Source organism: Cyphellophora europaea, assembly GCF_000365145.1.
Source record: "Cyphellophora europaea CBS 101466 unplaced genomic scaffold supercont1.4, whole genome shotgun sequence".
Classification (NCBI taxonomy): Eukaryota; Fungi; Ascomycota; class Eurotiomycetes; order Chaetothyriales; family Cyphellophoraceae; genus Cyphellophora; species Cyphellophora europaea.
The window spans coordinates 2,613,679-2,626,102 of NW_008481810.1; the positions used below are offsets into that span (position 1 = coordinate 2,613,679).

Here is a 12,424-nt window from a genome sequence, read left to right on the forward strand (position 1 = left end):
CCCCGTAGCATCCAGAGGAGTGCGGTCATCGCCATTCGTTGTCGGCGTTGTGTGATGTTGTCATTTAGCCTGGGTGTGTACCATTTTCTGAAGCGTCTGCTGTCATCAATCCGAAGCACGTCGTCCACTGCAGATTGTGATGCAAGCCTCGGACACCCGTTTGTGTCTCACCCGCCAAAGGTCAAGGAGATCATCGAGCGGGCGATCCGTCCCCCAGCTGAGGCCTTTGAATGTGATCTATTATCATTTCGGAAAGCCTGCTCGCCAATCTTATCGATCTGACGGTGATCTCGGCGCCAACTATTCTCCTTCCCAAACGGCCTCTACCGACGACATCAGAGGGCCAAACTCATTGCTCGGCTCCCTTAAGAACACATCCACGCCCTTGACCCGGTACCTCTCATCGGCCTGCCTAAACAGTCCTTCCCATTCATGCTTTTCTCGATCATGGCTATTGAAGAACGCCTTCATCCGCAGGTTACTCGCACGCGTCTGCCGCTCCTGCCACCATCCGACGGTGCATGGGTCTGGTGTATGCGGATCCTGAATCACAACGCGTGAGCCCGGCCGCAGCGCTGAGACCAAGGCCTTCAAAATCTGTATGCAGTATTTGTCCGGCCAGTCGTGCATGATAGCGCGGAAGTAATATACGTCCGCGCTCACGGGCTGTGCGGAGAAGAAATCGTGCGTGGTGAACGTGATCCTCTCTTGCAACTCGGCAGGACACTGCTCTCGGCCGGCTTTCGCTGTTGCTTCTAGGTCTTGTACAATGAGGCGAAGCTTGGGGAAACGTAGTGCCAGAGCCCGACACGCAAACCCCTTGCCACCACCAACATCAACAATCAGGGCGCTATCTAGTGATTCCCAGTCGAAGTGGTCGGTGGTAATCGAATCGGGAAGCATGCTGGCAAGGCTCTCCATGGCGTGCGCCATAGTGGTAGCGCGCGAAGGATGATGTACTGCGAGCTCCTCGAACAATGGCAGTGATGCACCGTTGGCAATGGCCCAAGCGGACTCGGAGGGTTCTTGAGATCCTGGATAGTTTGCCATAGCGTCTATCTCTGATGCCAAAGTCGGGTAAAGCTCATCTTTGCTCATAGCAGCCAGCGCACGGACGACTCGATTCTCTCGCAGGCAAAGAGAGGCTGCTGTGTGCGCAATGTAGTTGGGACGGGGTTCGCGGAAGATGAAGTTGGTCATGGCGTAGCGACTGATGAGCTTGAAGTCGCGGAGGTCCATACCACATTTGCGGGCTACCGCCTCGAAAGCGGCTTCCTCGTCTACCGGAACATGGTCCACAATGTCGAAGTGGATGACTGCGGCGGTTGTCATAGCGTCGCCGGCCGCGCCGTTCATGGTGCCTAGCCACGGCGCGGCGGGACCTTGCACAAGGTGGTTGAGTTTGTGGATAGCACCTAGCATCGAGGCCTGAGCTGCTGCTGTAGAGGCTTGCGTGCCGAATTGAATCATTGGCGAGTGGCCGCGGCTTGCGGTGGACGGTACAGGTAAACTGTGAGCGCGAATGTGTTCATCTAGTACCTCCGCATTCCGCAGGATGATCTTCGCCAGCTCTGTCAAGGACATGATGCAACAGGGAATCCAAGGGAGAATACAGAGAGAAACAGAAGCAGCTGAACACAAGAGTCGTGAGTTCTGATCTCAAACAACCCCATGCATGCGCGTATGGCATGGAACTCCCTTCAGTGCTTACGCTTCACCCAAAGGCCTGACATGTTTGAGTTTGGTTGGGTGTTCATTTGGAAACTGCATCCCCGCGCTCCCATATCGGGTCAGTTGAGCGAGCGGGGACACAGAATTTCTGCGGATAAGAGCCAGTTGCTGATATTAAAGCGGTGCTAGCCATGAGCAGCGACAGACTTCGGTAAGCACTCGCAAACTGCCAATGTGACGGCTTGTGAGACGGACATGGCATGACGAGGCCTTTCAGCGGGATCAGTCTCAGCAGCATAGAACGACAGACTGTATCAGTAAAGAGTGGGCACGATGAGAGTGAGGTTTGACAGAAGTGTGTTCGGTGCTGTTGTGCTGTCTGGCTGCGGGAACCAACACCAAGTTAGAGACCTTAACAGCGCATACCAAGCGCTGGCCGTGACCTTCGTACGCTTAAATTGACTAAGATGACGTGCATACCCATTAACTCCAGACGCCTCCGCTGGGATTTCGCTGCAAGGGAACGGTGCAGAAGCAACATCAGCCGCACTCCGCTAACGGTTGGATGCGTTCGAGTTATTCCGCGATTGGTTCTCGCCGCATCTCTCACGGTATTGTTCTGAGGTTGTGCTGGCCTTCCGCTTCTTTATCTCTTCCTCGGTGAACTTCGGCTTGTCCTTCTCTGACAGCTGAGCAGCAGCAGCAGCGGCAGGATGAAAGTAGACGGGATATCTGCCTGTGCGCAATTTGATAGCTTGCTTGTCCTCCGAGGTCAATTCCGCATCGGCCGGAATCATCGCTGGTCTTCGCTGCGCGTTGTGGGACTTTGTGGATTTGGACATCGTGAGAACGGGGCAAATTCAAAACCAAAAGAACACTGTCGTGGAAAAAGCGATGTACGAGACATTCTGAGGGAATCAGTACGGCTCGACGCCGATCAAAAGGTGGGCAAGCGAGCCAGCACAGAACCGTTTTGGCGAAATATCGGCTCCATGCACGGACTCCATGGGCGGCAGCCGCCTACTGTTCACCCCCGCCGTCGTCTGTCGCTCTCCCGCCCGACTGGCCCGAGATGAGCCAACATGCGTCGGCACTTGCATCATAACGTATAGCCAATCACTCATGTGCCGGGGTGTGCACACGTGCCGGACGCTTTTGAGAGTGGGTGCAGTCTGCGGTCTGCTTCAGACACGAAGTGAAGCCCGATCGCTGCACCTGAGCGCGGCCAATTGGTCCCGCCAAGCCTGCGAAATTGCTTGGGAAGGCAACCGCGGGCCCCAGGATTCTTCTATCACGTTCACCAAATAAATGGGCAGGCGTCACCTCAGACCCCTTCGTGCAGTGCCACGCCCCGGCCCAAGTACATGCCGAAGCATCACAATGTCGATCAGATACCCCTGAGCCAGGTATATGGGCGTCTAGCACCATCGCCCCTGGCGCGGTCGATTTCACGCAGTGCAAGATCGTTTGCAACTGAGTCAAACCTACCCGATCCGCAAATGGGAGAGATGTCACGAAGGGAAGCGCGGTGCTCGACCATCCACATTGATGCGCTGTGAAGCTTCGCGGCCGTGGCGGCCTCTCCTAGTGCCCAGCCATTCGACACGATGTCCTGGCGTGTATCACGTTGACCGAAAACCTCAGGGGCATCGGGCAACGTTCATCTGGCTGAAGTCATGGCAGATGCACTTCCTTCGGAATGCACCCCACAAACGGAGCGAGGCGAACTACGATGAGTCCTAGGCCAATTAGTTCTGTTCGGTGGCTTCGCGATCGATTGATGATGCCCACGCCACGTGCGCTGGCGTGCTTTGTCCCGAACGAGGGCGGATACCACGGTGAGGCGTTTTGCTAGTGACCGCCAAGCACTCCCGCTTGGCCGCTGAAACCCATCATCACACACAAGGAGCCTCATCCCTCTACTTTCAATCTGCGGCCTGCATGTCCGAAGTGGTACGCCATTTCCCTTTCCGTGTTTTCGAGCTTGCACAACCTGCGGCCAAGACGTGCTCGTGGTAAGCGACCATGCTTGGCGTTCCCGAACCAGGCTGCACGACACTCTCGCCTCCATTGCAAAAGCATCGACTCCTTTACTTTTCGGTTTCAATGTACGTGTACCGCCTTGGTGACTACCGATGATGCGTGTCAGAAAAGATATATATCCTAGGTTGGGAGACGGCGAATTCTTTCTCTACGCCGTTGTCCATTCATTCTTTCCGCTGGTCGGTCTTGACGCTTTCATCCCCTACGAGCTAGTCTCTCGTTCAGTTTCGAATAAAGCACTTGCACTCATTAATTTCCATTCCCACAACCACCATGGATCGTTACATTGTAGTAGCGGCATTGATTGCGGTTGCACAGGCGGGCTTCGGCAATGAAAACATACCAATTCCTGCTATTCAGGCCGTACAAGGTGGCGAGCCAGGTAATACCAAGCAAGATCTACAAAGGGGACGACTCTGACTCCGATAGGTGCTGCCGCTACCATCGCCGGTGCTGCTATCAGCGACTTGCTCGCAGGTACCAATGCCTGTGACAAGCTTGTTACGGCCGACCAGATCGTCGCCGAGCTTGGAGGCGGTGCTGATGCCATCGCTGCTGCCATTGGGATGGTAGCTGCGGAGAAAAACACCAACCCCTTCGCTGTTGATGTCCCATCTATCTGCAGCGACCCCACCCTTCCGGTCACCCCAGAGCTTCGCGGAATCACTCCTCTCATTGACCCTAACACGAACAATGCCGAGATTGCCAATGACCTGTCCGCTCAGACTGTGCAGACCCCGCTCGATGCGACGGGAAAGAGTATTGCCGATCTCTTGACTGAGAATGGCTTCACCGACTTCACCCCTCAGGATTCCACTGGCGCCGCAGGTGCTGCGGCGGGTGATGCTGCGGCGGCAGGCGCTGATACTGGCGCTGGTGCTGCAACCGCTGTGGCCCAGAACGCCGCGGCGACCGGAGCTGCCCAGGCTGCGTGCGCTACTGGTGAGCATACTCTTTGTTGCAACTTCGACATAAGCGACTGACTCTACGTAGGGGCTGCGGTTGTCGCTGACGCCGCTAACAACTCAGCCAACGCGAATGCGGCTAATGCCGACGCCGCCGCCGACAATAACGCCGCCAACGACGCTGCCGCTGGCAACGATGCTGGCGCTGCTGCTGGCGGCGCAGGCGACTTTGGCACTTGCGACCCCACCATGAGCTTCGAGGGAGGCCGTGGCAACCGCCCCGCAGATGAATTCACTTTTCAGTCCAATGACGCTGTTATTGCCGCCAACCAGCAGGAGGCCTTGAACCCCAACATCATCACCAACCGTATCTGTGATGAACTCGGCAACATTTGTGGCGCTGATGAGGCAGCGATCGCCACTTGCGAGGATGCGCAGGCTCAAATCGAGGCTTTGGGAACTCGGGACCAGACCACTGCGGATGCCTGGAACGCATTGGTTGGCGGGGCCGCTGCTAAGCGCTCCATGAGACGCGGTATGCGCCTGTGAAACGTTTATGAGATATGATCATTCAGTATTGAAGCACAGTAGGGCATAAGCATGTATTCTAGGCGGATTAAATGAACAGTATAAAAGTTGACGGCCGCAACCAATCCAGCATACCCTACACTTTGAGCCTCTAGCTTTGTGGTGCACGTCTCTCGGCGGCCGGGTCTTGGACTCAGCTTGGCGTTTGCGTCTGCAGCTTCAATTATTACTTCCAGTCTGTTCATCCATAGACTTGTCATCCAAGACCTAAACGCACAACATTGGGCCACCCCAACGTACCACATATGTCATACACTCTAGCCGTGCATCAATTTGTAGTGGTGCGCTGCTTTTGCCTTCGATAAGTTGAAGACAAAATGGCGACATTCCCACTGAGCGGTAGAGTCGCCATTGTTACGGGTGCCTCGAGAGGAATTGGAGCCGGTATTGCGGAGGAATTGGTACAACGAGGAGCTAGAGTCGGGGATCCTCCGAGCTAAGCAAGTTCGAATGGCTAATCTCTTCCGTACAGGTGGCCGTGACCTACACTTCAACGTCATCAGAAGGAAGCATCGAAGAGTTCATCACACGGGTCTCACCCTTGACCAAGACGCCATATCCTTGTGTGATCAAGATCAAGGCTGATCTACGCGACATCGGATCACCGCGGAGGATAGTTGAGGCGACCATTGCTGCGTTTGGCCCACGAATCGACATTCTCGTCAACAATGCTGGCATCAACAAACCAACACCACTCGATTCCCTGACCGTCGAGGACTTCTCTGATATGTTCGACACTAACGTTCGTGCTGCTGTGCTAATGACTCAGGCAGTTCTACCACATCTAGCGTCAACGAATGCCCGCATCGTCAATATTGGCTCCACTGCTGCCAGGGTGGGCGTACCAGGCATTTCACTTTACACAGCTTCCAAGCTTGCCATTGAAGCATTGACTCGCTCGTGGGCGGCCGAGCTGGGTGATCGCGGTGTTACGGTGAACACCGTGGCGCCTGGCTCAACGCAGTCTGATCTGCTGGCCGCTTCGGCCGATGCTGAAGATGTCCAGGAGGAGGCCCGGAAGACTCCCGTTGAGCGGCGGGTGGGTACTCCACATGATATTGCTCAGGTCGTAGCCTGGTTGGCAGGTGATGATAGCAAATGGGTTTCGGGACAATGCATATGTGCTAGCGGAGGGTATCGTATGTACTGAGGGTTTTCCCAGAAGCAGCGCTTACCACACTACGGGGCTTGTGTTCCTGCCCAGGCGAGAACCTCGTGAAGAGCCGGATCTAGATCGTGATAAACTTTGATGCAGCAGATCATTGCAGGTCACTTCCCCGCTTCCCTGGCGTCACCCTCGGTTGAAGAACAGGCAAGACTTCATTCACATCGTCCCAGGAACAGAAAGCAGCGGCAGTCCTGGACATATTCTGTGCTACTTGTGTCCCGGAATCAGCAACAACAACATGTCTTGGGACAGTTTGCCGTCAAAGGCTTCGTTGAAGTCGAAACCCTGGGAAGCTCATGTTTCCGACCAAGAATTGGATGATTTCAAGCAGCTGCTGAAACTTTCCAAGATTGGACCAAAGACTTATGAGAATCAGCTTACTGATCGCTACTTCGGTGTCAATCGTGAATGGCTCGCCGAAGCAAAACAGCACTGGGAGACCAAATATGACTGGTAAAGCACCTGCACTTCTGTCAACCATTACTTATATCTTATAGGAGAAGAGCCGAGAAACGCCTGAACGCGTTCCCTAACTTCAAGGTGCCGATCGAGTCAGATGGCGTAACCTTTGACATCCATTTCACTGCTTTGTTCTCGCAGAAATCGGATGCAGTCCCGCTGCTCCTTCTTCATGGGTGGCCTGGTGAGCAAAGCTGTATATTTTCGGATCTTGCTAATACACCACAGGGAGTATCCTCGAGTTCATGGGCACTCTCGAAAGTTTGAGCTCGAAATATCAACCAGAAACCCTACCATTCCACGTGATTGTACCCTCACTTCCTGGGTATGGCTATTCTTCTGGCCCTCCGCTGGACAGGAACTTCACGACAGAGGACTGTGCAGCTGTGCTCGACAAGCTAATGGTCGGCCTCGGTTTCGGTGACGGGTATATCTCTCAGGGTGGTGACATTGGAAGCTTTTTGACAAGGATTCTGGTCGTGAAATCAGATTCATGCAAGACTGGCCACAGTAAGCTTTCTCTGCTTTGTCTCTTAGATTCTGTTCGCATCTAACCCTGTATAGTCAACCTGTGCATCGGAGTGAGCCCTCCTGATGAAAACTCAATTGGCCAACTCAGCGAGAAAGAGCGAAGCGCCTATGCTCGAGCAGAAGACTTCGGTCTACTTGGCAATGCCTATGCTCGAGAGCATGGCACTCGTCCTGCGACAATAGGTCTAGTGCTCTCATCTAGTCCAGTTGCACTCCTCGCATGGTATTTCGCAAGTATTGCGCTACACCCAAACTGACACGTTGCAGGATTGGTGAAAAGTTTCAGCAGTGGACAGATGAAGATCCTCCCATTGACGAGACACTTGATTCAGTCACGCTCTACTGGTTCACAGAGTCTTTCCCGCGAGCGATCTACCCATACCGCCAATTTTTTGGACCGAAGCCCACTTTTTTTCACAATGACCCGAATTTCTACATGAAGAAGCCCTTTGGTTACTCATGGTACCCAAAGGAGCTCGCCCCTATCCCGGTTGATTGGGTTGCAAAGACAGGAAATCTGACGTGGTATCGTCGTCACGATGAAGGAGGCCATTTCGCGGCTATGGAGAAGCCAAAGCTGTTCGTTCAGGATATGGAGGACTTTGTTCAAGAGGTTTGGCCAAAGGTGAAGTAGGAGCTCTAATACTTGCTAGATGGACGACGATAGTCGCTCATCAAGCTTCTGTAAATGACCTCGGCATGATCGACCATTTCTACTATAGGACTCCTTCGTCGAACCAATTTGACTTGTTTAAGAGCATTATGAAGCCATTGCAATACTATAAAGAACCTACGCAGGCCGCCTAACCAGCGGAATTGATGACTACAATGTCTTGCAAGAAGACTTCGAAGCAGACAAGTGCTGATATCCAACTATGCCCCCAGTGCCCATAGTGCGGATTTGGCGTGGACTTAGAGATGGACCAAGAGCGTTGAGTCTGTCAGGCAACTTCAATCTCTCTGACCACAAGCATTGTTTCAGAGCGAGATCCCTTCCCAAGCCAGCGGTCCCCTATGACTTCGATCACGATTTTCATGCCACGAGTATACCTTTGCTCGTCTTGAAGCGTGGAGCGAAGTTGGCGTTCAATTTGTCCCGAAAGTGCTGCCCGAATGTCGCCTTTATTGTCCGTCAGGAAGTATTGGTCTCGGTCATAGGGATGAAGCGCCAGAAACTAGACCAAATCAGCATGGCACGTAGGCAATGATCGCCTTCCAAAGCTTACGTTGATAGATCTGAGATGAACCTTTGAAAGATGTCGCTCCAATGCAGGGTAGTACCCTTTAAGATCGTACCTCACTGAGTCGTCGTCAAATTTGATGAAATAAGCCCCTCTATAGCCAAGCGCGGCGAGTTGGATTGCTCTGTCGGGAAGTCCTGTCCATTCATTCAGAAGTAATTTGTCCATTCTCGCCCGTTGATCATGAGCCCAACGACTAGCGGTCTTTGGAGCACCCATCCGGCCATTCGATCGACTGGTCCAGCAGATCATGTTACCGTTTGGACCAAAGACAACGCGAGGGCCCAAGTGTGAGTTGGTAGCATCATTGAGGAAGTTATCTATACTTTTCTCGAAGGTACTCCAATCTGTCTCTGTTGAGTATGATTCAATCTGGATCGATGTACTCACCAGCTGATGAGCCTCCCAGGTAGCCACCGCTCTTGTTGAAGGCGCTGAACCACTCATAATCCTGGTTGAAAGCAAACCATTGCACGCGCTGAGAGTTGATAGTGTCAATCTGCTTGTGGGGAAGTCTCCTTAGTAGGCCATTGGACAAACAAGCCCTACGAGAGTCAAGATACACTCGATACCCCTAAACAATTGAGAACCTGGCAGATTGACTTACTTGGTCTTGGAGCCGATATAGATGAAATAATCGTTACCACCAAGGTCCTTGCTTCGACCAAAGTGGAAGAACACCATGGTTATAAGCGCTGCTTATAATGTACTGTACGTCAAGTCCGGCTACAACGCAATTAGCTATTCGAGGCGGAGGCGAGTTTTTAATAGTGCCCATGGACGAGACTTGCACATGGAGGGGGGTGATGGAGGCATTCCGTAACTCCGACGATTCCGCTGCTTATCAGCTTCCAGACATGATGCGCTTGCCTGGAATACTTATCGCTTGAGCGTTGATACATGCGCTCCGTGATTGGCTCTAAATCGCTGTGGCTGGCTGATTGCTCGGCTCGCTCTCAAAGCAAAGGAGGCCTCGGCGAGTTGAAGCTTGAAGACTGAAGCTTGAAGGCTAAGCTTAACAGGCCAAGCCAGAGAGTCCAGACCGTGGACCTCCGCGGCGGCTGCAGCTCAGCTCGCGAGCACCCACTCACAGGCATCACTTCAGAGGTTGACTTCAGCGCCATGTTCAGCTGCAAGTTTATGGCCTCGTATCATCAAGACTGGAACTTTCTGTTCGTATCGGATGTCTTGATGAGTGTTCAACCTTGTAGTCACTCTGTAGTCGCGGAGCGAAAGCTGGCTAGAGCTTGCGCGACTTTGATACGAGTCCTTTGATATAGTTCAAAGAACCCTTGCTTGACGGCAGTTGTGACCTGAACTACCATGACTCCTCACTTGTCCACACTAGGTCAGCGCGGAAGGAACGGCGCTGAAGCCTTCGAAGTCGATCTTGGGCGGACTGGTGGTATACTCTGTGTCCAAGCTTCTATGAAGCTGCTTGCCAGGACATATCCGCAGTACTGGTATGCCGTTGCCTAAGCAATACTACCCCCTACAGCTGGTCGTTTGCATATTGCTGTAAGAAGCTGCATGATGGACAGGGCCTTCATTTTTCCCAGATCGGACGCGGGGCTTGAGCGTTACCCCAATTTTTTCCTCCCGAACATGCGGTAGTTGATGGAAACTTCCTTCCGATGTTGTGGGGAGCCACAAACTTCCCCACTCCAGTGGGGTTCATGGGGTGACTGCACCTTCGACTGTTTGTATAATGCTGGTTGTGCCAGCCTTGGGGTTTGACACTTCAACTATCGCCCACCATGCCTTCAGAGCGCTTCCTTGGAAACCTGCATGACTGCTACGTTACGACCGACACTAGAGCCAACAAGGAGCTTGCTGCCCAACTAAATGGTCTCAATGTTGTTGTTGCCGGAGCGGGAAGGGGGGTCGGTCGGGCAGCTGCTGAGCTTTTCAGTCACGGCTTTCCCAAATCACTCAGCCTCGTTGCCCTGGAACAAGATGAGGTTGACGATACTGTCAAGCTCTGCCAGAGCATCAGCAAATCTACCTCAGTATTGAGCCGCGCATTTAATGTGACTGACGCGAAAGCCGTACAGGCGTTCCTGAGCGATGTGGAGAAAACTTTCGGATCCATTGATGTGGTCGTTATGAACGCTGGTAGGCCGCCTCAATGGCTCCCAACGGCCGAAGGTGACCCGGATATCTGGTGGGACACCGTCGCCGTGTCGCTCCAGGGTGCATACAACTTCAGCCGTTACGCACTACCCATCATGAAAAAGCAGCAACATGGAAGGATTATCTTCACCTCGAGCGCCGCCTCTCACGCAAACGAAGGTATCAGTAGCTATATTGTTGGTAAGCTGGGGATGGTGCGGCTGGCCGAGATCATTCATGCCGAAAATTTCAAAGAGTCAAACATCAAAGCCTTCGCCATTCATCCGGGAGCCATTCCAACACGATTCTACCATGACTTCAAGAACAAGGCCGAAGGTCACACCGAAGACTTGCGATATATCTCTGACACTGCTGAGGGGGAGCAGAAGTCCGCTGAGACTGCCAAAGGCTTCTTCAAGGACGCGCATTGGGACACTCCCTACATGGCTGGAGGAATGATGACTGTGCTTGCAAGTGGCCAGATGGACTTCATGTCAGGCCGATATGTGGACTGCGCAATGCGTGTGGAAGACCTTGTCGCAAAGAAAGATGATATATTGAAGAACGATCTGTACCGTGTGCGCCTCAATGCTGGTGAAGGTGGATTGATTCCGAGGCTGGATTATTAAACCGAATCTGTTAGAGAGCGTGGAAGAGTGCGTGGTCTAATTGATCAAGCTCTAAAGCTAAGGAAAGGAACTATCTTGGTGGTGTATGCGTGTGCGTGCAGTAGGGCATAGAGTGCCAAGGCTTGCTGACTAAGCAAGGCTGCATCATAGCCTTGTCCTGCGAAGCGATAGCGGAGCAGGGATATATTGGGTTTTCTGCGCCAAGGAATTGAATCCTGCACGCTGATTGGGGCAGATCTCTGGCTTCTGATTGGTCAAAAGTCGTCACGTGTAGGTCTTCTGATTCGCTGAAAAAACACTCGTCACGTGACCCAAGGGGGTTCTAGGGGGCGTGCCCCCTAGCCTTGGGGGCACGGGGGGTATCCCCCCGTAATTGAAAGTTACGAAGGCGCTGGGGGCCGCCAGAACAGTTCTGCGACGTTAGAGCGGAGCAGGTCCCTTAGGTGCTGACCCTCTAGGCACGAGAGTTCGTCAGCACCTTCCCGCAGGGTATTTTAACTGAGCTCCGTTAAATCCGAAACGACGTCGTAGGCCTGGATCCGTGACAGAATCATGTCAACGGGACTCTTTGGGGCGGATCAAGCCAGAGGATCCATAGCAGGCGGATGATAAGCTAAGATGAACAACATAACCCAAGGTTTTGAACCTGACTCGGCAAATTTGATCGTTGTACTTCCGTTTCCCGCCTTCCGATGTCACAATGAGTAATTCGAGATCTAGGCCCCCGATCTAGACCACGCAGAGCTCGGCGATTGATTGGTCTAGAGGCAATCGGGCAAAACCTTGGCGGTATCCAAGATTTCAATCACAAAACCACCCTGCGGTGTCTGAGAGAGCGCAGACTGCATATTCCGAAATTATTTCATACCCATACAGACGCGCGATTCCACAAAACGTAATTTAACATAAATCTGAAACCAAATCTACTAGCCCCTCCCCCTGTAATCTCACACTATGTACATGTGAAAACTTGCCCTCTTGAGCCCAAGAAAGTGCCCCAGGGGTGCCCAAGAGGATGCTCAAGAAAGTGCCCCGGGGGTGCCCAAGAGGGTGCCCAAGAAAGTGCCCAAGAAAGTG

The 12,424-nt window shown here is 53.0% G+C and overlaps 6 protein-coding genes across 6 annotated transcripts; 4 read left to right on the forward strand and 2 right to left on the reverse strand.

Moving 5' to 3' along the window:
* Window positions 1-300: 300 nt before the first annotated feature.
* Window positions 301-1,584, reverse strand: HMPREF1541_05242 (uncharacterized protein; the record flags this gene model as incomplete). Its single annotated transcript, XM_008719583.1, has 1 exon — window positions 301-1,584. One exon carries the CDS (start codon window positions 1,582-1,584, stop codon window positions 301-303), a length of 1,284 nt encoding a protein of 427 aa, XP_008717805.1.
* Window positions 1,585-3,987: 2,403 nt separating this feature from the next.
* HMPREF1541_05243 (uncharacterized protein) lies at window positions 3,988-5,168 on the forward strand (the record flags this gene model as incomplete). Its single annotated transcript, XM_008719584.1, has 3 exons — window positions 3,988-4,096; window positions 4,144-4,671; window positions 4,708-5,168. The coding sequence occupies 3 exons, from the start codon at window positions 3,988-3,990 to the stop codon at window positions 5,166-5,168; spliced, it is 1,098 nt and encodes a 365-aa protein (XP_008717806.1).
* Window positions 5,169-5,524: 356 nt separating this feature from the next.
* Window positions 5,525-6,357, forward strand: HMPREF1541_05244 (uncharacterized protein; the record flags this gene model as incomplete). The annotated part of the gene is made up of 2 exons (XM_008719585.1): window positions 5,525-5,626; window positions 5,680-6,357. 2 exons carry the CDS (start codon window positions 5,525-5,527, stop codon window positions 6,355-6,357), a joined length of 780 nt encoding a protein of 259 aa, XP_008717807.1.
* A 256-nt stretch (window positions 6,358-6,613) lies between these two features.
* HMPREF1541_05245 (uncharacterized protein) lies at window positions 6,614-7,999 on the forward strand (the record flags this gene model as incomplete). Its single annotated transcript, XM_008719586.1, has 5 exons — window positions 6,614-6,828; window positions 6,873-7,018; window positions 7,063-7,344; window positions 7,399-7,588; window positions 7,633-7,999. 5 exons carry the CDS (start codon window positions 6,614-6,616, stop codon window positions 7,997-7,999), a joined length of 1,200 nt encoding a protein of 399 aa, XP_008717808.1.
* A 974-nt stretch (window positions 8,000-8,973) lies between these two features.
* On the reverse strand, window positions 8,974-9,290 carry HMPREF1541_05246 (uncharacterized protein; the record flags this gene model as incomplete). The annotated part of the gene is made up of 2 exons (XM_008719587.1): window positions 8,974-9,151; window positions 9,214-9,290. 2 exons carry the CDS (start codon window positions 9,288-9,290, stop codon window positions 8,974-8,976), a joined length of 255 nt encoding a protein of 84 aa, XP_008717809.1.
* Window positions 9,291-10,363: 1,073 nt separating this feature from the next.
* On the forward strand, window positions 10,364-11,347 carry HMPREF1541_05247 (uncharacterized protein; the record flags this gene model as incomplete). The annotated part of the gene is made up of 1 exon (XM_008719588.1): window positions 10,364-11,347. One exon carries the CDS (start codon window positions 10,364-10,366, stop codon window positions 11,345-11,347), a length of 984 nt encoding a protein of 327 aa, XP_008717810.1.
* Between the last annotated feature and the right edge of the window lie 1,077 nt (window positions 11,348-12,424).